Here is a 25,389-nt window from a genome sequence, read left to right as displayed (position 1 = left end):
AAAGCACCCCTGTTGGAAATCAATGGTCTAGCCAAACTGATCAATCTGTTCTTTTGTTTAGGTGAGTCTGTTATACTCAGGCAGTAAGATGTTTTATTGTGTATTATTGTTGATTGAAGTCGGACGAAGACTCCGCCCACTATAGGCGGGACCCGCCGAACATTGAATCTTTTTATACCTGTGTTTACGTTCATGTGTTCATGCCTCATTCACACTTGAAAAAGGAGAACATTTCTCCGAAACGTGTTGTGTTGTTGAGAGTGAAATAAAGTATATCCGTTTATGGTAAGAACCTTTCCCTGTTGAACCCAATTGAGGAGTTCTGAAATAAAACCTGAAAATATGTGTGCATCAACATTCTCCTAAACATCTCCTAACAAAGAATGAGAACACAAGGAGAAAGTTCCCCATACAGGTCTGTCATCCAATATAATGTTATTGTCAGATGGAACAGATAGAAAAGAATGGTAGAGAGAAACAGCACATATATAAAATATAACAAAATATTTTTTTAAAATATATAGAAAACATGAATTACCTGCTACGAAAACTGATGCATGGTTGCATTGGATATCAACAACTTGACATGTTGTCTTTGGAGAAGATGGAGGCCATGGAAAGTGTCTATAAAATATTTGCAGGTCATGAAGGATTTATTTTACAGACATTAAAATCTACCTAAATGACTGCCATCTAAACAAGTCTGACATAGAAGACTGTCTCACTAAGCATAGCTCATCTATGTACAGTAATTTATTATCCTAGCACCAACTATGCATACAGAAGGACAAGATGTATCATGCTTTTTGTGAATGGTGTTCCCTATGTTATGTATATAATACTAGGCAATTGATAAACGCTCCTCTGTGCTCCGATATGTGCTGCTGGTGCTCAGACGAGCAGGTTTGGTTTTGCCTTTTTGCCTGAAGTTAAGGCTGTATTTTATTGTGAATATCCAGTGTCTGATGTAAAGGTTTACTTATTTTGCAGTTTTTTTAAAAAAATAAACCGGTTTTTGCTCCAACATTTGTGTCCCTGTCTCTGACTGGTTGGGTCCGCAATACTGCTTCTACCGAGCTAACTTCCCCACTATAAAGAAGTTTTTTCAAGGAAATGTTACATCTATTGGACTACATAATGGAATAATGGTGCACGGCATAATGCTAGCTACAATGCACTGCGACTGGTTCTACTCTGAGTTTTCTGCTGACAGATTCCATTTAATTCCAAGGTCCCACATTGTGGAAAAGCTGCTTTTTTTTTTAAAGATTTGGCTACATTTTTTTAGCCAAACCAAGGAGTGGTTCCAAAAAGAATGGGAAATATAAATGGAGCATTTAAACTTCTCCCTTCTGTTCAATGCCCTGCTGGCTTTGGCTCAAAATAAAAATTCATCCATGGGGCTGGGTTGACAGGCTCAGTTTTGCTGACAGAATCCTTTTAAAGGAATTCTACCATTAAAATCACATTTTTTCTCGTTCACACATAGGAATAGCCTTAAGAGAGGCTATTCTTCTCCTACCTTTAGATGTCTTCTCCGCGCTGGCGTTCGGTAGAAATCCAGGTTTTCGACTGTATGCAAATGAGTTCTCTCGCAGCACTGGGGGCGGGCCCAAGCTTTCAAACAACACGGCAGGCATCCCCAATGCTTAGAGAGAAATCTCCAGCGCCGCCTCCATCTTCTTCAGGAACAGCCTCTCTGCGCGTCTTCTTCTGGAGCTGGGTTCAAACTTCGAGGCCTCGGGCAGAGCAAACTGCACATGCCCACAGGCCACAAGAAAATGGCCGCTTACTTACTGTGTAAGCGGCCATTTTTATTGTGGCCGCGGGCATGCACAGTCGACTCTGCCCGAGGCCTAGAAGTTTCACCACCAGCGTTGGAGGAAGACGTGTGAAGAGGCCGTTCCTGAAGCAGATGGAGGCAGCGCTGGAGATTTCTCTCGCAGCATTGGGGAAGCCCCCAGTGCTGTTTGAGTGCCGGGGCACGCCCCCAGTGCTGCGAGAGAATTCATTTGCATACAGACGAAAACCGGGATTTCTACCAAACGGTGGCGTGGAGAATACATCTAAAGGTAGGAGAAGAATAGTCTTTCTTAAGGCTATTCCTACGTGTGAACGAGAAAAAATGTGATTTTAATGGTAGAATCCCTTTAACATAATAACATCACCCCAGCAAAGATTTAGAAGAAAAGTGAATTATAACCTTTACTATTATTTCCAGAAATGTTTACAGTCTCGTAAGGGAAAGAAAGATTCCACAAAAGTATCTGTAACCATTACGCTGATGGGCCAAGCTGGCACTAGTTCTGTGAACTCTGAATAACTTCCAACAAAACAAGAAGACAGGAGAAAATATCAAAGAAGGAATCAGCAGATCATTAACAAGCAGCCGGTCTTCTGTACTTCCTCTTATCAGCTCCTCCTCCACACTCTTCTGTTAATAATATATTTGGTACTGAGAAGTAGAGTTAAGGGAACTCACGTGACAAAATCATTATCTTTTATCTTGTCTAGAGCCTTCACAACCGCCATTCTCGTGAAGACAGACTGCAGAAAGAAGAACAAGTATTAGGCCATTATCTATAGGGAAAAGATACTAAGCTGGAGAAAACGGGGGATGTGACTACAACTCAAGAGCTTTGGGTTTATATCTTTCTTAATACATATATACTATAATAAACATCTCAAAATAACCCTGAATGATTGGCACTCCTTATAAGAAGGTTGCCTCATCACAGAAAATCCCTTCATTATGGGAGTGGTGCAGAGAACAGATACTTAGAAGGTGGTATTAGGCTCACATAATGGAATTTTTGCAGCAGAATCTACTGTAAAAGTCAGACTTCAATTCATTTCAATGGGAGGGAGAAGCCTCTTTTACTGATAATGCAAAAAAAGTATTTTTAATAAGCAGAAAAAATAAAAGAGGTCCTACTAGATCTTCTGGCGGATATCCCACAGCTCCCACTGGAATGAATAGTTAGAAATATTTCTGATGATGGCAGGAAGTTTTCTGAGGAAGTTTTGCAAGGTGGGTCCTGCTGCAAAATTCACTTACCCTTACATGTTGTCCATTTACATAAATTGCTACCCATGTAAAAAATGTGCATAAGAGTGTTAGTAGTTTTCATCCACCTCATAGAGGCAGATCTGAAGATCGCTCCTTTATGATGTCTCTAAAGAGGTCCAAGACTTGTTCCATCACCTTTATTAAATATTTGAGGTGATAAAATATCAAAAATAAATATCTAGAAAATCAGATTGTATAAATTTTATAAATTTATTTGCATTTTGCATAAGGAAATAAGTATTTGATCTGCTACCAACCATTAAGAGTTCTGGCTCTTATACTGTCTTATATTGTCACCTGTATAAAAGACTCCTGTCCACAAACTCAATCACAGTCAGACTCTAACCTCTACAACATGGGCAAGACCAAAGAGTTTTCTAAGGATGTCAGGGACAAGATCATAAACCTGCACAATGCTGGAATGGGCTACAAGACCATATGTAAGACGCTGGGTGAGAAGGAGACAACTGTTGGTGCAATAGTGAGAAAATGGAAGAAATACAAAATGACTTGTGAATCGACATGGATCTGGGGCTCTATGCAAAATCTCACCTCGTGGGGTATCCTTGATCATGAGGAAGGTGAGAGATCAGCATAAAACTACATGGAGGGAACTTGCTAAGGATCTCAAGGCAGCTAGGACCACAGTCGCCAAGAAAACCACTCTGCATAGGGCACAGGACTACACTGCATCAATGGGAGAATGGATGGAGCCATGTACCGTAAAATCCTGATTGACAACCTCCTTCCCTCTGCCAGGACATTAGAAATGGGTCGTGGCTGGGTCTTCCAAAACAATGACCCAATGCAACAAAGGAGTGGCTCCAAAATAAGCACATTAAGGTCATAGAGTGGCCTAGTAGGTCTCCAGACCTTAATCCCATAGAAAACTTATGGAGGGAGCTGAAGCTCTGAATTGCCAAGTCACAGCCTCAAAATCTTAATGATTTAGAGATGATCTGCAAATAGGAGTGGACATGTCCTCTTGACATGTGCACAAACCTCATCAACTACAAGAAACGTCTGACTGCTGTGCGTGCCAACAAGGGTTTTGCCATCAAGGATTAAGTCTTATTTGCCAGAAAGATCAAATACTTATTTCTGTATGCAAAATGCAAAGAAATTTACAAAATTTATACAATGTGATTTTCTGGATTTTATTTTTGATATTCTCTCTCACTGCTAAAATTAACGTACCCTTAAAATTATAGACTGTTTATGTCTTTGTCCTTCGGCAAACTTACAAAATCAGCAAGGGATCAAATACTTATTTGCTTCAGTGTAAGAAGACATTCACAAGTAGGATTGTCCACTAGACTCAGAAGCACAAAGTGAGCAAGGGTTGAAATCAATATATGAAAAGTCGTTACTAACTAAACAATATCTCAATTAATTTCTGCTCTATAATAGACTACTTGTAAATTAGCCATGTTCATCATGATAGGTCGAAAAAAAATATTTCAAAGGGGCTGTCTCACCACAGTCATCCCCTGCCCAAATAGGTTGTTTTAGGTTAGACCCACCAGTTTTACACTTGTCAGATGGATGTTCTTGCTTAGATGACTCCTCTCTGCCCTAGATGTGTAAGCAACTCATCGCCATCCCCATGATCTGTGTGTTTTTTAATTATATAGACTGCTCACAGCTTCTGCAGGATCATGTATATACAGGAGCGACAGAAATCGGCAGATGGTGCGTGCAGTCTATGAATTAAAAAACCGCTTTTTATATTGTAAGATGAAATGTTATTCAGAGCATAATTCTGGCTATACTGTGTAGTAAGACATCATTTTGGTCCAACAAATCTCCTTTTACTGGTAGTCATTTAGGGACAGATTGACCATCCAACCACTAATCCAAATAAAAAGGTGTCTTATATCAAGGAGGGATGGAGGAACAAATGGTTCAGAGTACTGGCCATACACGAGATAGATGTTGGTTAAACAGCTACCGTATTTTGCCTGAACCTCTTGAACACATCATATTGGGAAGAAACGGTAAAAAAGTCCACACTGCATCCAAAATCCGTAAAAGGTAACTTTTAATCCAACATCTTTAAGACAGAATTACAAAAAACAAAAAGGTGGGGGCGAGTCCTAACCGTGGCCGCGTAAAGACGACTCTCTCTGCAGCTCCCGGACCCCAAACCCTTCTCCGCAGGGCTTGGTCTCTCCGCTCCTCTCCGGATGGAATCTGCAGTGCTGATGCAGGACCTGTGAATGTGACTGCTTCTCCCCCTGTGGCCTACCAGGTAACCCCTGCGCTGCCAATCCTCTCCCCTGTGGGACTTGCTTCTCCTGATCAACGTTGGTCACTTGTCACCTCTCCCTCCTCTCCTCCTCAAACCCTGGCCTTAAACTCAATATTAAAATTCAAAACTCAAAATTTTGAATATAAATCAAATGTGACAGTTTGTATGTTTGTGTGTTTGGATGTTTGTTCCTCAATCACGCAAAAATAGCTGAACGGATTTGGATGAAATTTGGCACATAGATAGATTGTAACCTCAATTAAAATATAGGCTACTTTTTATCCCAGTAAATGACATGGCTTCATGACTGTTATGAATTTATGTTCTCATACTAAATTAGCTCTTAGCTTCTGAGAAAGCCAGGGCTGTTATCTCTCTGTGTTCACACATTTACATATTATCTGATCTGCGTCAGGCACTGCTGAAAAACTGATATGGCCAAACACCTTTAATTCAAATTGGCAATTTGCCAATTTTCAACATGCCTGGAAAAAGAAAATCTAATTTGTCGCAAACAACGAGAGGTAGCCAGAAGTCACAGAGTTCTCCTCAATCGGAGCTGAGGGGGATCATCAACGCCATCAATACGCTCATTATATGGTGTCCCAGCGAGCTGCTGAGATACCGGAACAATCATGGGCACAGCTCGAGGAAGGAGTTTAGCGGCAGGCCAGCTTGACAGCTCCCGAAGCGCCGAATCATCAACGTCAACAACAAGCTCATTATATGATGTTCCAGGGAGATGCTGAGATGCCGGAACAATCACAAGCACAGTGCAAGAAACAAGTTCAGCAGCAGGCCAGCTTGAGAGCTGCCAAAACGCCGGAGCATGCAGATCATCAACGCCAACAACACGCTCATTATATGGTGTCCCAGAGAGCTGCTGAGATACCGCAACAAACACGGGCACAGTGCGAGGAACGAGTTCAGCAGCAGGCCAGCTTGACAGCTGTCGAAACGCCAAAGCAGGTGGATCATCAACACCAACAGCACGCTCATTATGTGACGTCCCAGTGAGCTGCTAAGATGCCGGAACAATCACAGGCACGGTGTGAGGAACAAGGTCAGCAGCAGGACAGCTTGAGAGCTGCCAAAATGCCGGAGCAGGAAAACCATCGATGGCAGCAATTTGCTGAATATAGGTGGATCATTGACGCCAACAACCCGCAGACGAAGTCGCGGGCAGAGGCTAGTAGACTATAAGCTTTCTACAAATACTGCAACGTGTTTCAAGTAAACTGATAAAAGAGGAACAAACTACTGTAGATGCAAAAATGTCCCACTGCAAGAAAAAGAGAAGTAAAATTTTAAGAATATCAACTTTTACCTTCACTGCCACCTGCTGCTGGAAACTGAACAAACTCTGTAGCTATTTTAAGTCATGGTTGCTGTTCACACTACGCAGGATGTGTAAAAATTACACAAATAATCACCCGTTATCATGCCAAGTTTTACAAACAGCTTGTAGTTGCAGCAATTGAAAATATACTCAGGATGGACTAAGGACAGGGGTGAACCTGCCTGATTCGCCACCCGAGGCGGACGACAGAAAGCCGCCCCCCGGAGGAGGGGGCGGAGCGAAGGGGACGGGGCGGAGCGAAGGGGGCGGGGTGGAAAGGCATTAGCAGGCAGAGAGCAGGCACAGAGAGGATCTGCTCTCTGCCTGAGCGTGAGGGGAGGCCGCTGGAGCAGCGCTGCTCCAGCGGCCTCCCCAATCCACCGCTCGGTGACGCTAAGCCAGTCCAGGACAGCTTGTCCTGAACTGACTTAGGTAAGCAAAAATGCTGCCCTCCCCGGGGCCCTGGCATAGCGCCGCCTGAAGCGGTCGCTTCAGGTCGCCTCATGGGAGGTGCGGCACTGACTAAGGAGCACCATCCCCATGATGCAGGGAATGGGCTAAGAGGTACCTGACCTGGCAGCAACTGAGGAGGTAACGAAAGCACCAGGTGTCCGGCATTGGATTGGCAGACCAAGGACTACAGAAAATGGGACACTCTGCTGGGGTCTTACCAGATAAGGAGCACTACACACCAGCAAAGGGATAGTGTAATGTAAGGCGGGCTTTAACAGGTCATGTGACTATGACAAGTCCACAAACTGCAAGGGTCCTAGCCGAGACTAAAAGTAGGACACAAGCAAGCAGATCATTCCACAATAATATAGTAGGATGCTGGTGAATACTGAAGGTCCAATCCTGGGACTAAAGAAAGACAAGAGAGACAGAGGATCTTAGAACAAGGAAGACTAGGAATGTAGGGCTACTGAGGCACTGGATGACTGTCTCCGACAAGGGATGTGAGAAGAGGACAGATGGACAGGACCTTATGTCTGAACCAGACAGGAGTATAACTGAACCGATGTCATGTAAAGAGCTCATTAGATCCATCAAGAGGGGATGCCAAAATGGTCCAGAGAGGCCCCACTGGCTCAGGGGAAGACAAGCAGGAAGAAGATGATTAATCAAGGCAGATGAATTCAGATGAAGTACTGATGCAAGTGTCTGTCCAGACCACTTAAACATTCAGGAGGACAGCAGTAGGTGAGGGAGCCGGTTGCAGCGATGGAAACCCCAGCAATCTCTAAACTCGCAGGTACTGGTTCACAAGGCCAGTGGTCTAACCCCTGAGTAATGGTCAGGCCACTACCAGTAGGTCACTAAGGTCTGCATAGAGAAAGGTGTCAGGAACCAATGTCCTGCTTCCAACAGGTATCCTAAGGTCTCTCAGAATCTTATATTGGCGCAGTTCACTGTGAAAAGAATTCAAAAGTGGGACACAAACAGGCGTTGTGAGAGGCACAAAAAGTGTGGGAACCTTAAGTATGGGAAACGAATAAAATCATTCGCATCCCCAAATAAGGGACTGTAAAACTCCATACAGCCTGCATGGAGTCTTGCATGGCAGGAAGGTAGTTTGGTCAACCTCAGGGCTCAAGTCTTGTGAGGAATTTGCAAAGAGGGAGGCAGATGGAACTAAAAGAGAACTGTATCCAGACCCTCCAGGGAACCCCTCCAGCGCCTAAGCTACTGCAAAGGTAGTGGAAGGGCCCAGAACCGCTGGAGTATAGTGAGGTGTATATCATGGTCGCTTTTCCCCAGTTCCTGGCACCAAAGAGGAGATTATGCTGAGCCCAAGGCAATGGCCAGAACTAAAAGTGCCTAGGGGAGGCAGTAGGCTGAATATTGTAGACAGACTTGATATAATGGGCCTGGAGTCAGAGACCTCAGCCAACATGACCCTGTGGCAGAGACAGGCAGGGAGGAGGGACCACTGAAGCAATAAAAGGACTGTTTTGTAGTACAGATGGGTGGAACACCATCCATTAGGTAAACCCCTTAAGAGGACAGAATGCTACCCATAGCAGGAGAGGACGGGTCCCTCAAATGGCCTGATATGCAAAGATCAGAGTGGTAAGTAGAAGCCACCTCAAACAAAAAAGTCCGCTCAGGGTTTATCACAAGCTGGAAATGAAGGCCCATCCCATGCTCTGAGAGAGGGGAGAGAGAATTCCCCCTACAGGCTGCCAAAATAATAATAATAATAATAATAAGCCTGTACTACAGAGAAGTAACAGGTCACCAGAAGAAGGCCGGGCTAAATACGGCCTAGGCCTGGCAGAAGTTTGGGACTAAATTTGTTCAGCTATGCTGCAGCAGGGAGGACCCAAGAAAGAGAAAGGAGTGTGAAGGGCCTGAGAGCTTCACCCTCAATGGAGAGGAGTCCAGGGACACCCCAGAAGTGACAAAGTAAGGGGAGCATGGCTGGGATTAATATGACTGGATGCTGGGCTGCAGCATGTGGAAGCTTGGAGGGTCACAGCACGCGGGAAGCTGTGTACTTAGAGGGACATTATGTGGCAAGCAACGGGAGGATGGGACCACTGGAGATAGGGCCTAGCACGGAGGGGATCCAGGTAGTGAAGCTTACTGATCCGTCCAATGTCTTCGAAGGTCACTCCTTCGGTAAACTCAGTCTCAAAGTGGGATTATCAGCACTCCAACTGTGGCTGCAGACAAGTGGGGGAGGGGACTGGGGGACTAGGTGACCGGCGGTGAGGACAGGCCTGTGTAAGGAATCCTAGCAACCACGGCTGGGTACAACTAATGTGGTGGTGCCTGTGGATTTGCCATAAATGTGTTGAATGACAATACTCTGCCGTCTCCATCGCTAATTTCAGTTCTCTCCAAATTGGTAGAAAACTAGCTGCTGTGTCATCTCCTATAGACCTCACATGAAGAAAACAAGATATTCAGCTCACAAACTCTTGTTCATTGACTGTTACAATAGCAACACATAGGACAATATACAGAATGTTCAGTACTGATGTAAATATAGCATTTAGACTGAGAAAGAAAAGTTATTATTAGCTGCAGAGTCCTATCTGTGCGTCGACTTCTCTTTTACTCGCCTCCTCTTCCTCCTCCCCATCCACAGATTTCTATTGGCAGCTGTAATCTGATCCCTCTGTGAGTTACCCAGTCTGTCTTGGAAGACCGAGGTAGATGTTGCAGAGAATGAGTGAGTGAACATTATAAGAGGGAGGAGAGAGGTGGATAGGAGCCAGATAAGTGATGAATTTTTCTCTAAAACATCATATTTCAAAGAATCATATATTCACCTGTACTGCGGATCTATACCAAGTTTATTGAATGTTTATTTACTGATCATTTCTGTCAACTACAAACGTGTTTGCTACATATTATTATATCCTGCAGCCCTGTTGCAGTACTTTGAGCGTGGGCGTTTTAGGTCTTCTAGCATCCTGCTTCTTCCTCTGTTTTCTCCCATATTTTTTGTTCTTTTTTTCATTTTTATGATATATTCTAATATAATATGTATAATTTTTTTAAATAATAACCCGGGAAATTGTCACAGCATCATCCAGGGTAATAGCATCAATGAATAAACAAGATACTTAGATACTGAGAACATAACCATAAGATAGGACATAAAGATCAGATCACTAAATATCTAACACTTGGCACCTCCAACCGATCTGAATGAAGGGGCTGAGAGTACTGTGACCTCTTCATTAAATATCAGGCATAGAACTGTGAATTGTTTTAGAAGCTGTGCCTGATCCTCAAACTTACAGTAAATAGTGTAGAGTTTAAAGCACTGGTGAAGTAGATAAAATTTCAGCCTTTATTGCTTAAAAAAAACTCATACGACCTTCATCATGCTAAAGTAATCATTTCCTTTCATAGGAATGGCACTGAAAAGGCCACCTAAGGGCTCGTTCACATCTGCGCCCGGGAGTCAGTTTTGCAGGTTTCCGTTTCCTGCACAAAACAGAGCAGGAGATGGAAAGATGCAGGACTCATTTGAATGGGTTTGAAAGGTGTCCGGCCGTGAGCGCCGGTGAAAGTTTTATGCTCTCCACGGCGAAACCGTTTTTTTTTTAAACAGACACAGAGTCAGACATGCAGTACTCTGTGTCCGGTCAAAAAAAAAACTTTTCACCACGGAGAGCATAAAACACTCACCGGCACTCATGGCCGGACTCGCCATGACAGGTTTTCGTCTTCTGTATGCAGAAGACGGAAACCTGAGAACGGACTGCCGAACGCTAGTGTGCACCCAGCGTAACTCATGAATGAAAATAGGCTATGTATGTATAACTCCTGAATGTCACTTCACAGACTGAAGAACCTCAAATGTTGGGATGGGTAACATAATTTGTATCAGAAAAGTACATCACCTACCACCGTAAGATATCTAGTATTTCAGTGGCTTCTAAAAATGACCCTATGGCTGAGGCCCCACATTGCGGAAAAGCGGCTTTTTTTGTTGCAGATTTTCTGCATTTTTCTTGAGGCAACGCCAAGAGTGGGTTGAGTAGAAGGGAGAAGTATTAAGAGCTTCATATACATTTCCCATTCCCTTTGTAGCCATTCTTGGATTTAGGTAAAAAAACTGCAGAAAATCTGCAACATAAAAAACTGGAATATTACGCTTCAGCCTATAATTTCCATTAATGCTGCCCAAAGCTTCTTTGTGCCAACAGACATCTTTCCTGACTGATCCACAGACATGCATATAGTATACTGTCAATGGACAGAAAGGAGGAAGCCCCTGCCAATACACACTTGGTGAAGCCTATTTTCTGCCAAAAAAAAAAAAAACAGACCAGGGTGAAGCCTAAATGTTGATTAGTGATGGGCCAAAATAGAGAAGTTGGAAAGATATTTATACTTACTCAATTTAGGCTATACTGAATTTGGCTGGATTCATATCTGCATTGATGTCTCTATACCAAATCAGTTTCTGTGATCCATCAAAAAGATCATAAAAACCTAAAGAATGGGTCGTTTATGAAACCCATTGATTAAAAAGGCTTCTTAAAACCACTCATGGTTGTGTGTTTGGAACATTTTCATTGTGTATTCACTCTTTCGGATAGAGATAAAAGTTGGACTTGTAGCAGTTTTTCTCCGACAAAAAAATAAGGATACATGACAGACAGGGTTTTTTAACATTAAAGAGATTCTATCATAAGAAACCCTTTTTACAATAAATACACATAGTAATAGCCTTAAGAAAGCCTATTCTTCTCTTATCTTTATTAGTCTGATCTGCGCCACCGTTCCTAAGCAATTTCTTCTGTCTTCCATATGTAAATGAGATTTTAGACAGCACCGGGGGTATTCCAATAAGCTGAAAACTCTCCAGCGACACCTCCATGTTCTTCTCCGGACTGGCTCTACTCCTGTGTCATCGCACGTCTTCATCCAAAATTGACGACTGCGCCTGTCCGTCGGCCATTTTCCTGTGGCTGGACATGTGCAGTCTGCTATTTTCCTGTGGCCTCTTCCGTTTTGACAACATGGGAAAAGGGCCGACGGACATGCGCAGTTGGCGCTTTTGGACCCAGAGAACAGCAGGGCGCGAGAAGCAGGCAGATGATGGTAAATAGACAGAGGATGTCGCTGGAGAGTTTTCAAGCAGCACTGGGGACGCACTCACTGCTGCGAGAAAACTCATTTACATAAGAAAGAAAGAAGAAATTCCTCAGGAATGGCGGCACGGATCAGAATAATAAAGGTGAGAGAAGAATAGGCTTTCTTAAGGTTATTCCTACGCATATTTATTGTAAAAAAGGTTTTAAGTGATAAAATCCCTTTAAAGGCTATGGAAGGAGGACTCACACGGATTACTAACAGATAGTAATCCGTTTGTGCCCAATCTGCAATTTGTTTTTCCTTCTTCGTTCTTCTCTGCACATGCTCAGAATGAAGAACGAAAATGAAGAGAGGGGAGAAAAAGGAGGATACCCTTAAAAAGAACACAGTTTTTTTTACAGATACCGATTGACGGATCTGTCAAAAGATATGGATTTTTGGTATGCGCTTTGTAACGGTCAAATACCAGTCGCAAATGGCGGATTCATTTTTATTTAGACATATGATGTCTTGAGGGAACGTTCAAACTACCTACAAAATCAGGACCGTATTCTGCGTTGCATTTGAACTATCAATTGATTTCAATAGGATTTTCACCAATCTTACTGCTTAAGATAAGGCAGCAAGAAACTTCAGCTCTCTGAGATAAAAAACAGGCCGACTCCCACTGAGATAAATGGGGACAGACTTCAGGTGTCTTTGGAATTGATTTTAAATCAGATACAGCCATAGAAAGCAGTGTGAGGCCAGGCATACATGTCAGATAACTATTGGCTGCATTGGCCAAATTGCCCATTTCAGCTGCCTAAAATCTAATGTGTATGGTTGGCTACAGACAGGGGAAAAGGTGTTTCCTGCCTTGTACAAAACACACCTAGAAACAATGAGTAAATAAACAAAACACATTTCTAACGCTACTTCCTCCTCCTATTACTTCCTCTTTAGTCACATTTTATTTAAATAGTGCACTATTACTGTATCATATTACTGACATGATCTTTATACATACTTGTGTAGGCGGTACATGAGAAAAAACTGTATACATAAAAGCAGCTTATGTATGTACTGAAATCTATATCTATACATATACATAATGCAACAGAGTTATTCAGAACTTCTGCAATTGCTTCACCTGCAGGCGTGTGACTGATATCTTATCAAAAACACAACAAAAAACAAAGAAACGTCATTAGAAAAAAATTTTTTAATTACTTTTCATTCATTTTTATTGACTTCCATGATAAGATATCATGCCGCAGCAGGTTAACCAATTACAGAACTTCTTCAGATATATATATATATATATATATATATATATATATATATATATATATATATATATATATATATATATATACACAGTCCTATGAAATATGAAAAAGTTTGGGCACCCCTATTAATCTTAATCATTTTTAGTTCTAAATATTTTGGTATTTGCAGCAGCCATTTCAGTTTGATATATCTAATAACTGATGGACACAGTAATATTTCAGGATTGAAATGAGGTTTATTGTACTAACAGAAAATGCGCAATATGCATTAAACCAAAATTTGACCGATGCAAAATTATGGGCACCTCAACAGAAAAGTGACATTAATATTTAGTAGATCCTCTTTTTGCAAAGATAATAGCCTCTAGTCGCTTCCTGTAGCTTTTAATCAGTTCCTGGATCCTGGATAAAGGTATTTTGGACAAACAATTCAAGTTCAGTTAAGTTAGATGGTCGCCGAGCATGGACAGCCCGCTTCAAATCATCCCACAGATGTTCAATGATATTCAGGTCTGGGGACTGGGATGGCCATTCCAGAACATTGTAATTGTTCCTCTGCATGAATGCCTGAGGATTTGGAGCGGTGTTTTGGATCATTGTCTTGCTGAAATATCCATCCCCGGCGTAACTTCAACTTCGTCACTGATTCTTGAACATTATTCTCAAGAATCTGCTGATACTGAGTGGAATCCATGCGACCCTCAACTTTAACAAGATTCCCGATGCCGGCATTGGCCACACAGCCCCAAAGCATGATGGAACCTCCACCAAATTTTACAGTGGGTAGCATGTGTTTTTCTTGGAATGCTGTTTCTTTTTGGACGCCATGCATAACGCCTTTTTTTTATAACCAAACAACTCAATTTTTGTTTCCAAAATGAAGCTGCCTTGTCCAAATGTGCTTTTTCATACCTCAGGCAACTCTATTTGTGGCGTACGTGCAGAAACGGCTTCTTTCTCATCACTCTCCCATACAGCTTCTATTTGTGCAAAGTGCGCTGTATAGTTGACCGATGCACAGTGACACCATCTGCAGCAAGATGATGCTGCAGCTCTTTGGAGGTGGTCTGTGGATTGTCCTTGACTGTTCTCACCAGTCTTCTTCTCTGCCTTTCTGATATTTTTCTTGGCCTGCCACTTCTGGGCTTAACAAGAACTGTCCCTGTGGTCTTCCATTTCCTTACTATGTTCCTCACAGTGGAAACTGACAAGTTAAATCTCTGATTGACAAAGAGGGGCACAAAATGCTACCTTTAAACACACGAATTCTAACTAGCATAAAATATAACTTTTATTTTGATCAGCTAAAAATAATATAGCCAGGGCTATTAAAACAAACAAATAACAAACACACCAGCAGGCGTGATTAGGACAACTCCCAATACACTCTTTCAGTATGTGTCCCCACAGACTGCTGGCGCAATTATATTGATTTAAATGAGCATCCAGGGAATAGTAAACTAACTCTCTGGCACATGCTAGTAAACACCACTTTATAGGTTCAAGAATAAGAGGTTGTTACTCTAGCTGCTGCCGTAGCTGTATAGGATAATCATCCCCCCATTACCCTGCTCTGATATCTTGCATAGAGCCCTGGAGCCTATTGACACTCATGCACACTTACACACATGCCACCCTATGTAAGCTAGGTGCGGCTTTTTTACAGATTAAGTGTGCATACCAAATGCTGGTCTTAGTAATTTACTGACATTTATGCTCTTTCACTATGTCCCTGCCTGTTCAAAATAAACTACAGGTATCCAGGTTTAAGATGCGCATAATAAAATCTCTCAACGCGTTTCAAAGTTAAACTTATCATCAGGAGAGGATGTAAATCAAAAAAATAATAAAGATGTAGTTGCGGTTAAAACCGCATTTCCCGGTCCCTGATGGTGGGAGCCGGTACGGAGTGTCTGACGCTGACTGCTGCAGCGCTGGGGTTTAAATAGAGCCCAGACTGCTTCTAAGGATACGCCCCCTCGACATCATTCGGGTCTCCGCCAATCAGATTGCAGAGTCTCCGTGCGGAGGATAGCTCCTCCTTCTGTGGGCGTATGTTTGCCTCCGAAGCGTCCAAAATAAACAGCGCTGTTACTGTCTATGGAAGAGGAACCCGAAGGTAGGTATATATCATATCTGACAGATATTGGGAATGAATCGCTCCACACCAAAACTCTTTATTGCCATTAATACGCAAACACACAACTCCCTGCATTTATTGGCAGGTGAAAAAGATCGTGTAGCATATAGATAGGTCTGAAAAGTGGGCAATACCCTGCGTTTATTGACGGGTAAAAATACCCGCCTAGCATACATATTCATTTAGCGGAAGTTCAAAAGGAACCATGATAGGGGGACATTTCTGAGAATCAGTCCCATCATCACTTCAGTACACTATCGATGCGAATAAAAAATAAAAAATGTTTAATCTAATCATTTACAAGATTACTGCTACGGTAAAAGGACTTAATATGGAGTTAACCCTATCCCTACCATAGTGTACTGAGAGGAGCTATAGTGAAAGGACTTAATATGGAGTTAACCCTATCCCTACCATAGTGTACTGAGAGGAGCTATAGTGAAAGGACTTAATATGGAGTTAACCCTATCCCTACCATAGTGTACTAAGAGGAGCTATAGTGAAAGGACTTAATATGGAGTTAACCCTATCCTTACCATAGTGTACTAAGAGGGACAAGTGCCTCAAGACATGCCTTTCCCTCATTGTTCCTATTTCCTGGGTTTTTATAGGTTAGAGAAGATATCAAAATTAGTGGAGTATATCCAGCCCTACTGTCTATTTAGTCTCAAATAAATGGGGCAAAGGAAATTTGATCGTTAAGACCTTTTGGTCTTACACATTGGAATTTAAAGATCCACCTCGCCTCGTGTTGTAACAAAAGGCGATCCCAGTCACCTCCCCTTGTGGGTTCGGGTACATGTTCAATACCCTGAAACTTCAAAGTTTCAGGGTTGCCACCATGATACTGCCACACGTGGTTCGATAAAGTTTTATCCTCTTTCCTGTTGATATAACCAATATGTTCCAACACTCTCTTTTTGAACTCACGTCGGGTCTTTCCGACATAGTTGAGTGGACACGGACATGTGACACAGTAGATCACTCCTGCCGTCCGGCAGTTGATAAATTGTCTCGTATCATAATGGATGTTAGTCGTTACGCACAGTACTTGATTCCCTTTCTGTATGTGTTCACATGCCTTACATGTACCACACTTGAATGTGCCGTGTGGAATACTGCGATTTAACCACGTTTTCTCAGGTGCAGCAGGTCTAAGATGGCTATGTATCAATAGGTCACGTAGGTTCCTGCCTCTCCTGTACGTGACACTAGGTCTTTCACTCACAAGGGGTCTAACCTCTGAATCCATTGTGAGAATGTCCCAATATGATCTTAAGATATCCAGTACATTCTTATATCCCCGGTCATAATTGCCTATTAATCTGACAATTTTATTGTCACTAATCGAACGTTGTTTTGGTGTAAGTAGTTCTGTTCTATCTCTACTCTTTGCATCTTTTCTTGCTTTGAGTAGTAATGGGTTAGGGTAACCTCGTTGCCTAAATCTGGCTCCTAATTCTTCTGATTTTTCTTCAAAGTCCTCCAAGTCCGAACAATTCCTGCGAACGCGCAGAAACTGTCCCTTGGGTATGCCTCTCCTCAGGGGTGCTGGGTGATAACTATCCCACCTGAGGAGAGAATTGGTCGCTGTATCTTTACGAAATAGGTTGGTTTTCAACTTGCCAGATTCGTCGACTGTGACAGTGATGTCTAGAAAGGTGATGGTGACCGGGTCTATAGTCGAGGTGAATCTCATGTTGATGTCATTATCATTCAACTTTTCCACAAAAGTGTTAAAGCTCTCCACTGTACCTGTCCACAGAATCAGCACGTCATCAATATAACGTAGCCAGAGCGAGATATATGGAGTCCATTGTTCGTGCTCTTCTGTAAAGACGAGGCGCTCCTCCCACCAGCCCAAAAATAAATTAGCATAAGTCGGGGCTGCAGAGCTCCCCATAGCGGTCCCCCGCTGCTGGTGGAAGAAGCGCCCGTCAAACGTAAAGTAGTTTCTAGTCAGCACGAATTCTAGGAGCTCCAAAATAAACTCGCCATGGTCTGTTAGCTGAGTTCTCCTACTCTGTAGGAAGTATCTAATCGCCGCACACCCCTTGTCATGCGGGATCGAACTATATAATGCTTCAACGTCTAGAGACGCTAGAAACGAACCTGGTGGAAGATGGACGTCCTGTAATTGTCTCAGGACGTCCATCGTGTCTCGGGCATAGGAGGAAAGAGATGACACGAAAGGGCGAAGCACCCTATCTAAATAGATGCCCGCCCCCTGCGTCAGTCCCCCTATGCCCGAGACAATGGGTCTTCCTTTAAGGGGAGATACCCCTTTGTGGAGCTTCGGAAGGCTGTAGAAAGTAGGCACAGTGGGAGTTCTATTTTCCATGAACGCCAGTTCTTTTTTGTCAATGAGGCCAATTTCAAGGGCCCTTTTGAGGATGGAGTCTAATTCCCTTTTGAAAATACTTGTAGGGTTGCTATCAAGGACTCGATAAGTCTCTTGATCTTCTAACAGTGACAAACACATTTTTACGTATGTATCTCTATCCATCAATATAACGTTCCCGCCTTTATCTGACGGTTTAATAACAATTTTATCGTTATTTGATAGATCCTTTAGAGCCATCATTTCTGTACGTGTCAGGTTGTTGCCTTTCATTAGGTCAGATGTTTCTACCCTAGTCAGGTCCCTGATCACCAACTGTTCAAAGATTTCAATGGAGCTATTTTCAAAGACCGGGGGTGCGCTAGTACTCTTTGGTTGGAGGCTTGTGAGTGACTTAGTCTCCTCTATGCCCTCCCCCTCCCTCCATAGTTCTTCCAACAGTTTAAGATTTTCAAAATCCTCAGGGTCTATCCCCAACTCCTCACATTTTTTCTTATTAATTGCGTTCATGTATTTCATCCATTTTAGCTTTCGTGTGAATAATGAAATGTCCTTTACCCATGAAAATAAATCAAATTGCACTGTTGGCACAAATGACAGGCCTTTTTTGAGTACATTATGTTCCTCTGATGTTAATTCATGGCTTGAAAGATTAACCACCTGCATTTCGTTAGTTCTATTTAGTGTTTCACAAAGGGGATTGCTCTTTATTATTTCTGAGGTGGATTTGGTTCTCCCCGACCCCGTAAAAAATACTGTGTGATCGGGGGACCCCTTGATAAAAAACCCCCCTGTTCACTGTTCTGCTGTGGGTTTCTAGAGGTCCTAGTGGCTGGACTATTAGAACGATACTGGTTCCTGCTGAATCTTCCCTTATTTCTGCTCCTAGCACCGGGAGGACGTTGGTTACGTTCAGTATCTGATGTTTCAAATTCGCTAGAAGAAATATCACTTTGGTTTCGGGTATTTAAACCCACATAAGCTCTATTTTCTTTAAACTCGAGCAAATCTCTCTGGAATTGAAAATGTTTCCTTGATTTTATCTGACTGGTATATCTCTCTATATTAGATTGCAAATCTTTTTCTTTCTTACTAAAATCTACTTCTGCTGAGAAAGTTTTAGCTTTAGTAATCACTTCCTTCAAGTTTAATGACAACTTCTGAAGGTTATCTTGCTCTTCCTCAACTAAAAGCGCTATCAGTCTTAGGGAAGATTCAGTGACCTCTTTTTCCCACTTTTGCATTAGTTGTTGTGATCTAATCCTTTTCGCAGGCAGTATCCCATTTCTCAGTCCCCTAGGGACTATCTTATGTTGTAGGTAATTTTTCAAGCCCTGTAACTCCCACCATGAATTCACGTAATCTCTATAAGCCTTAGTGAGTAATTTAAAGGTGTCTTTCATGGATGTGGGGAGTTCACTACCAACGTACTCCTTTTCGGAAAACACACTTTTGGCTTCCTCTAACCATTTATCGGTTTCAAAATTCTCTGATAGAAAACTAGACATGATAAATAGATATTATCTGGTTCTTGTTAGACTGCCTCCTATCCCAACTAAGGGGATACTAGCTAAATTCTATTTGACAAAGAGGGGCACAAAATGCTACCTTTAAACACACGAATTCTAACTAGCATAAAATATAACTTTTATTTTGATCAGCTAAAAATAATATAGCCAGGGCTATTAAAACAAACAAATAACAAACACACCAGCAGGCGTGATTAGGACAACTCCCAATACACTCTTTCAGTATGTGTCCCCACAGACTGCTGGCGCAATTATATTGATTTAAATGAGCATCCAGGGAATAGTAAACTAACTCTCTGGCACATGCTAGTAAACACCACTTTATAGGTTCAAGAATAAGAGGTTGTTACTCTAGCTGCTGCCGTAGCTGTATAGGATAATCATCCCCCCATTACCCTGCTCTGATATCTTGCATAGAGCCCTGGAGCCTATTGACACTCATGCACACTTACACACATGCCACCCTATGTAAGCTAGGTGCGGCTTTTTTACAGATTAAGTGTGCATACCAAATGCTGGTCTTAGTAATTTACTGACATTTATGCTCTTTCACTATGTCCCTGCCTGTTCAAAATAAACTACAGGTATCCAGGTTTAAGATGCGCATAATAAAATCTCTCAACGCGTTTCAAAGTTAAACTTATCATCAGGAGAGGATGTAAATCAAAAAAATAATAAAGATGTAGTTGCGGTTAAAACCGCATTTCCCGGTCCCTGATGGTGGGAGCCGGTACGGAGTGTCTGACGCTGACTGCTGCAGCGCTGGGGTTTAAATAGAGCCCAGACTGCTTCTAAGGATACGCCCCCTCGACATCATTCGGGTCTCCGCCAATCAGATTGCAGAGTCTCCGTGCGGAGGATAGCTCCTCCTTCTGTGGGCGTATGTTTGCCTCCGAAGCGTCCAAAATAAACAGCGCTGTTACTGTCTATGGAAGAGGAACCCGAAGGTAGGTATATATCATATCTGACAGATATTGGGAATGAATCGCTCCACACCAAAACTCTTTATTGCCATTAATACGCAAACACACAACTCCCTGCATTTATTGGCAGGTGAAAAAGATCGTGTAGCATATAGATAGGTCTGAAAAGTGGGCAATACCCTGCGTTTATTGACGGGTAAAAATACCCGCCTAGCATACATATTCATTTAGCGGAAGTTCAAAAGGAACCATGATAGGGGGACATTTCTGAGAATCAGTCCCATCATCACTTCAGTACACTATCGATGCGAATAAAAAATAAAAAATGTTTAATCTAATCATTTACAAGATTACTGCTACGGTAAAAGGACTTAATATGGAGTTAACCCTATCCCTACCATAGTGTACTGAGAGGAGCTATAGTGAAAGGACTTAATATGGAGTTAACCCTATCCCTACCATAGTGTACTGAGAGGAGCTATAGTGAAAGGACTTAATATGGAGTTAACCCTATCCCTACCATAGTGTACTAAGAGGAGCTATAGTGAAAGGACTTAATATGGAGTTAACCCTATCCTTACCATAGTGTACTAAGAGGGACAAGTGCCTCAAGACATGCCTTTCCCTCATTGTTCCTATTTCCTGGGTTTTTATAGGTTAGAGAAGATATCAAAATTAGTGGAGTATATCCAGCCCTACTGTCTATTTAGTCTCAAATAAATGGGGCAAAGGAAATTTGATCGTTAAGACCTTTTGGTCTTACACATTGGAATTTAAAGATCCACCTCGCCTCGTGTTGTAACAAAAGGCGATCCCAGTCACCTCCCCTTGTGGGTTCGGGTACATGTTCAATACCCTGAAACTTCAAAGTTTCAGGGTTGCCACCATGATACTGCCACACGTGGTTCGATAAAGTTTTATCCTCTTTCCTGTTGATATAACCAATATGTTCCAACACTCTCTTTTTGAACTCACGTCGGGTCTTTCCGACATAGTTGAGTGGACACGGACATGTGACACAGTAGATCACTCCTGCCGTCCGGCAGTTGATAAATTGTCTCGTATCATAATGGATGTTAGTCGTTACGCACAGTACTTGATTCCCTTTCTGTATGTGTTCACATGCCTTACATGTACCACACTTGAATGTGCCGTGTGGAATACTGCGATTTAACCACGTTTTCTCAGGTGCAGCAGGTCTTAGATGGCTATGTATCAATAGGTCACGTAGGTTCCTGCCTCTCCTGTACGTGACACTAGGTCTTTCACTCACAAGGGGTCTAACCTCTGAATCCATTGTGAGAATGTCCCAATATGATCTTAAGATATCCAGTACATTCTTATATCCCCGGTCATAATTGCCTATTAATCTGACAATTTTATTGTCACTAATCGAACGTTGTTTTGGTGTAAGTAGTTCTGTTCTATCTCTACTCTTTGCATCTTTTCTTGCTTTGAGTAGCTCCTCTCAGTACACTATGGTAGGGATAGGGTTAACTCCATATTAAGTCCTTTCACTATAGCTCCTCTCAGTACACTATGGTAGGGATAGGGTTAACTCCATATTAAGTCCTTTTACCGTAGCAGTAATCTTGTAAATGATTAGATTAAACATTTTTTATTTTTTATTCGCATCGATAGTGTACTGAAGTGATGATGGGACTGATTCTCAGAAATGTCCCCCTATCATGGTTCCTTTTGAACTTCCGCTAAATGAATATGTATGCTAGGCGGGTATTTTTACCCGTCAATAAACGCAGGGTATTGCCCACTTTTCAGACCTATCTATATGCTACACGATCTTTTTCACCTGCCAATAAATGCAGGGAGTTGTGTGTTTGCGTATTAATGGCAATAAAGAGTTTTGGTGTGGAGCGATTCATTCCCAATATCTGTCAGATATGATATATACCTACCTTCGGGTTCCTCTTCCATAGACAGTAACAGCGCTGTTTATTTTGGACGCTTCGGAGGCAAACATACGCCCACAGAAGGAGGAGCTATCCTCCGCACGGAGACTCTGCAATCTGATTGGCGGAGACCCGAATGATGTCGAGGGGGCGTATCCTTAGAAGCAGTCTGGGCTCTATTTAAACCCCAGCGCTGCAGCAGTCAGCGTCAGACACTCCGTACCGGCTCCCACCATCAGGGACCGGGAAATGCGGTTTTAACCGCAACTACATCTTTATTATTTTTTTGATTTACATCCTCTCCTGATGATAAGTTTAACTTTGAAACGCGTTGAGAGATTTTATTATGCGCATCTTAAACCTGGATACCTGTAGTTTATTTTGAACAGGCAGGGACATAGTGAAAGAGCATAAATGTCAGTAAATTACTAAGACCAGCATTTGGTATGCACACTTAATCTGTAAAAAAGCCGCACCTAGCTTACATAGGGTGGCATGTGTGTAAGTGTGCATGAGTGTCAATAGGCTCCAGGGCTCTATGCAAGATATCAGAGCAGGGTAATGGGGGGATGATTATCCTATACAGCTACGGCAGCAGCTAGAGTAACAACCTCTTATTCTTGAACCTATAAAGTGGTGTTTACTAGCATGTGCCAGAGAGTTAGTTTACTATTCCCTGGATGCTCATTTAAATCAATATAATTGCGCCAGCAGTCTGTGGGGACACATACTGAAAGAGTGTATTGGGAGTTGTCCTAATCACGCCTGCTGGTGTGTTTGTTATTTGTTTGTTTTAATAGCCCTGGCTATATTATTTTTAGCTGATCAAAATAAAAGTTATATTTTATGCTAGTTAGAATTCGTGTGTTTAAAGGTAGCATTTTGTGCCCCTCTTTGTCAAATAGAATTTAGCTAGTATCCCCTTAGTTGGGATAGGAGGCAGTCTAACAAGAACCAGATAATATCTATTTATCATGTCTAGTTTTCTATCAGAGAATTTTGAAACCGATAAATGGTTAGAGGAAGCCAAAAGTGTGTTTTCCGAAAAGGAGTACGTTGGTAGTGAACTCCCCACATCCATGAAAGACACCTTTAAATTACTCACTAAGGCTTATAGAGATTACGTGAATTCATGGTGGGAGTTACAGGGCTTGAAAAATTACCTACAACATAAGATAGTCCCTAGGGGACTGAGAAATGGGATACTGCCTGCGAAAAGGATTAGATCACAACAACTAATGCAAAAGTGGGAAAAAGAGGTCACTGAATCTTCCCTAAGACTGATAGCGCTTTTAGTTGAGGAAGAGCAAGATAACCTTCAGAAGTTGTCATTAAACTTGAAGGAAGTGATTACTAAAGCTAAAACTTTCTCAGCAGAAGTAGATTTTAGTAAGAAAGAAAAAGATTTGCAATCTAATATAGAGAGATATACCAGTCAGATAAAATCAAGGAAACATTTTCAATTCCAGAGAGATTTGCTCGAGTTTAAAGAAAATAGAGCTTATGTGGGTTTAAATACCCGAAACCAAAGTGATATTTCTTCTAGCGAATTTGAAACATCAGATACTGAACGTAACCAACGTCCTCCCGGTGCTAGGAGCAGAAATAAGGGAAGATTCAGCAGGAACCAGTATCGTTCTAATAGTCCAGCCACTAGGACCTCTAGAAACCCACAGCAGAACAGTGAACAGGGGGGTTTTTTATCAAGGGGTCCCCCGATCACACAGTATTTTTTACGGGGTCGGGGAGAACCAAATCCACCTCAGAAATAATAAAGAGCAATCCCCTTTGTGAAACACTAAATAGAACTAACGAAATGCAGGTGGTTAATCTTTCAAGCCATGAATTAACATCAGAGGAACATAATGTACTCAAAAAAGGCCTGTCATTTGTGCCAACAGTGCAATTTGATTTATTTTCATGGGTAAAGGACATTTCATTATTCACACGAAAGCTAAAATGGATGAAATACATGAACGCAATTAATAAGAAAAAATGTGAGGAGTTGGGGATAGACCCTGAGGATTTTGAAAATCTTAAACTGTTGGAAGAACTATGGAGGGAGGGGGAGGGCATAGAGGAGACTAAGTCACTCACAAGCCTCCAACCAAAGAGTACTAGCGCACCCCGGTCTTTGAAAATAGCTCCATTGAAATCTTTGAACAGTTGGTGATCAGGGACCTGACTAGGGTAGAAACATCTGACCTAATGAAAGGCAACAACCTGACACGTACAGAAATGATGGCTCTAAAGGATCTATCAAATAACGATAAAATTGTTATTAAACCGTCAGATAAAGGCGGGAACGTTATATTGATGGATAGAGATACATACGTAAAAATGTGTTTGTCACTGTTAGAAGATCAAGAGACTTATCGAGTCCTTGATAGCAACCCTACAAGTATTTTCAAAAGGGAATTAGACTCCATCCTCAAAAGGGCCCTTGAAATTGGCCTCATTGACAAAAAAGAACTGGCGTTCATGGAAAATAGAACTCCCACTGTGCCTACTTTCTACAGCCTTCCGAAGCTCCACAAAGGGGTATCTCCCCTTAAAGGAAGACCCATTGTCTCGGGCATAGGGGGGACTGACGCAGGGGGCGGGCATCTATTTAGATAGGGTGCTTCGCCCTTTCGTGTCATCTCTTTCCTCCTATGCCCGAGACACGATGGACGTCCTGAGACAATTACAGGACGTCCATCTTCCACCAGGTTCGTTTCTAGCGTCTCTAGACGTTGAAGCATTATATAGTTCGATCCCGCATGACAAGGGGTGTGCGGCGATTAGATACTTCCTACAGAGTAGGAGAACTCAGCTAACAGACCATGGCGAGTTTATTTTGGAGCTCCTAGAATTCGTGCTGACTAGAAACTACTTTACGTTTGACGGGCGCTTCTTCCACCAGCAGCGGGGGACCGCTATGGGGAGCTCTGCAGCCCCGACTTATGCTAATTTATTTTTGGGCTGGTGGGAGGAGCGCCTCGTCTTTACAGAAGAGCACGAACAATGGACTCCATATATCTCGCTCTGGCTACGTTATATTGATGACGTGA

The 25,389-nt window shown here is 42.3% G+C and overlaps 1 protein-coding gene across 1 annotated transcript in view; it reads right to left on the bottom strand.

The window, feature by feature from the left end:
- PUS10 (pseudouridine synthase 10) overlaps window positions 1-25,389 on the bottom strand; it is a 103,444-nt gene that overhangs the window by 12,822 nt on the left and 65,233 nt on the right. Inside the window, exons 9-10 of the mRNA XM_075267581.1 lie at window positions 2,483-2,547; window positions 539-624 (exon numbers count right to left, since the gene is read on the bottom strand). Coding sequence (XP_075123682.1) covers window positions 539-624; window positions 2,483-2,547 — 151 coding nt within the window. The remainder of the gene's footprint in view (window positions 1-538; window positions 625-2,482; window positions 2,548-25,389) is intronic.

The sequence above is a fragment of the Leptodactylus fuscus genome, chromosome 3 (assembly GCF_031893055.1).
Source record: "Leptodactylus fuscus isolate aLepFus1 chromosome 3, aLepFus1.hap2, whole genome shotgun sequence".
NCBI classification, from domain to species: Eukaryota; Metazoa; Chordata; class Amphibia; order Anura; family Leptodactylidae; genus Leptodactylus; species Leptodactylus fuscus.
This window is presented reverse-complemented; position numbering and strand designations above follow the sequence as displayed.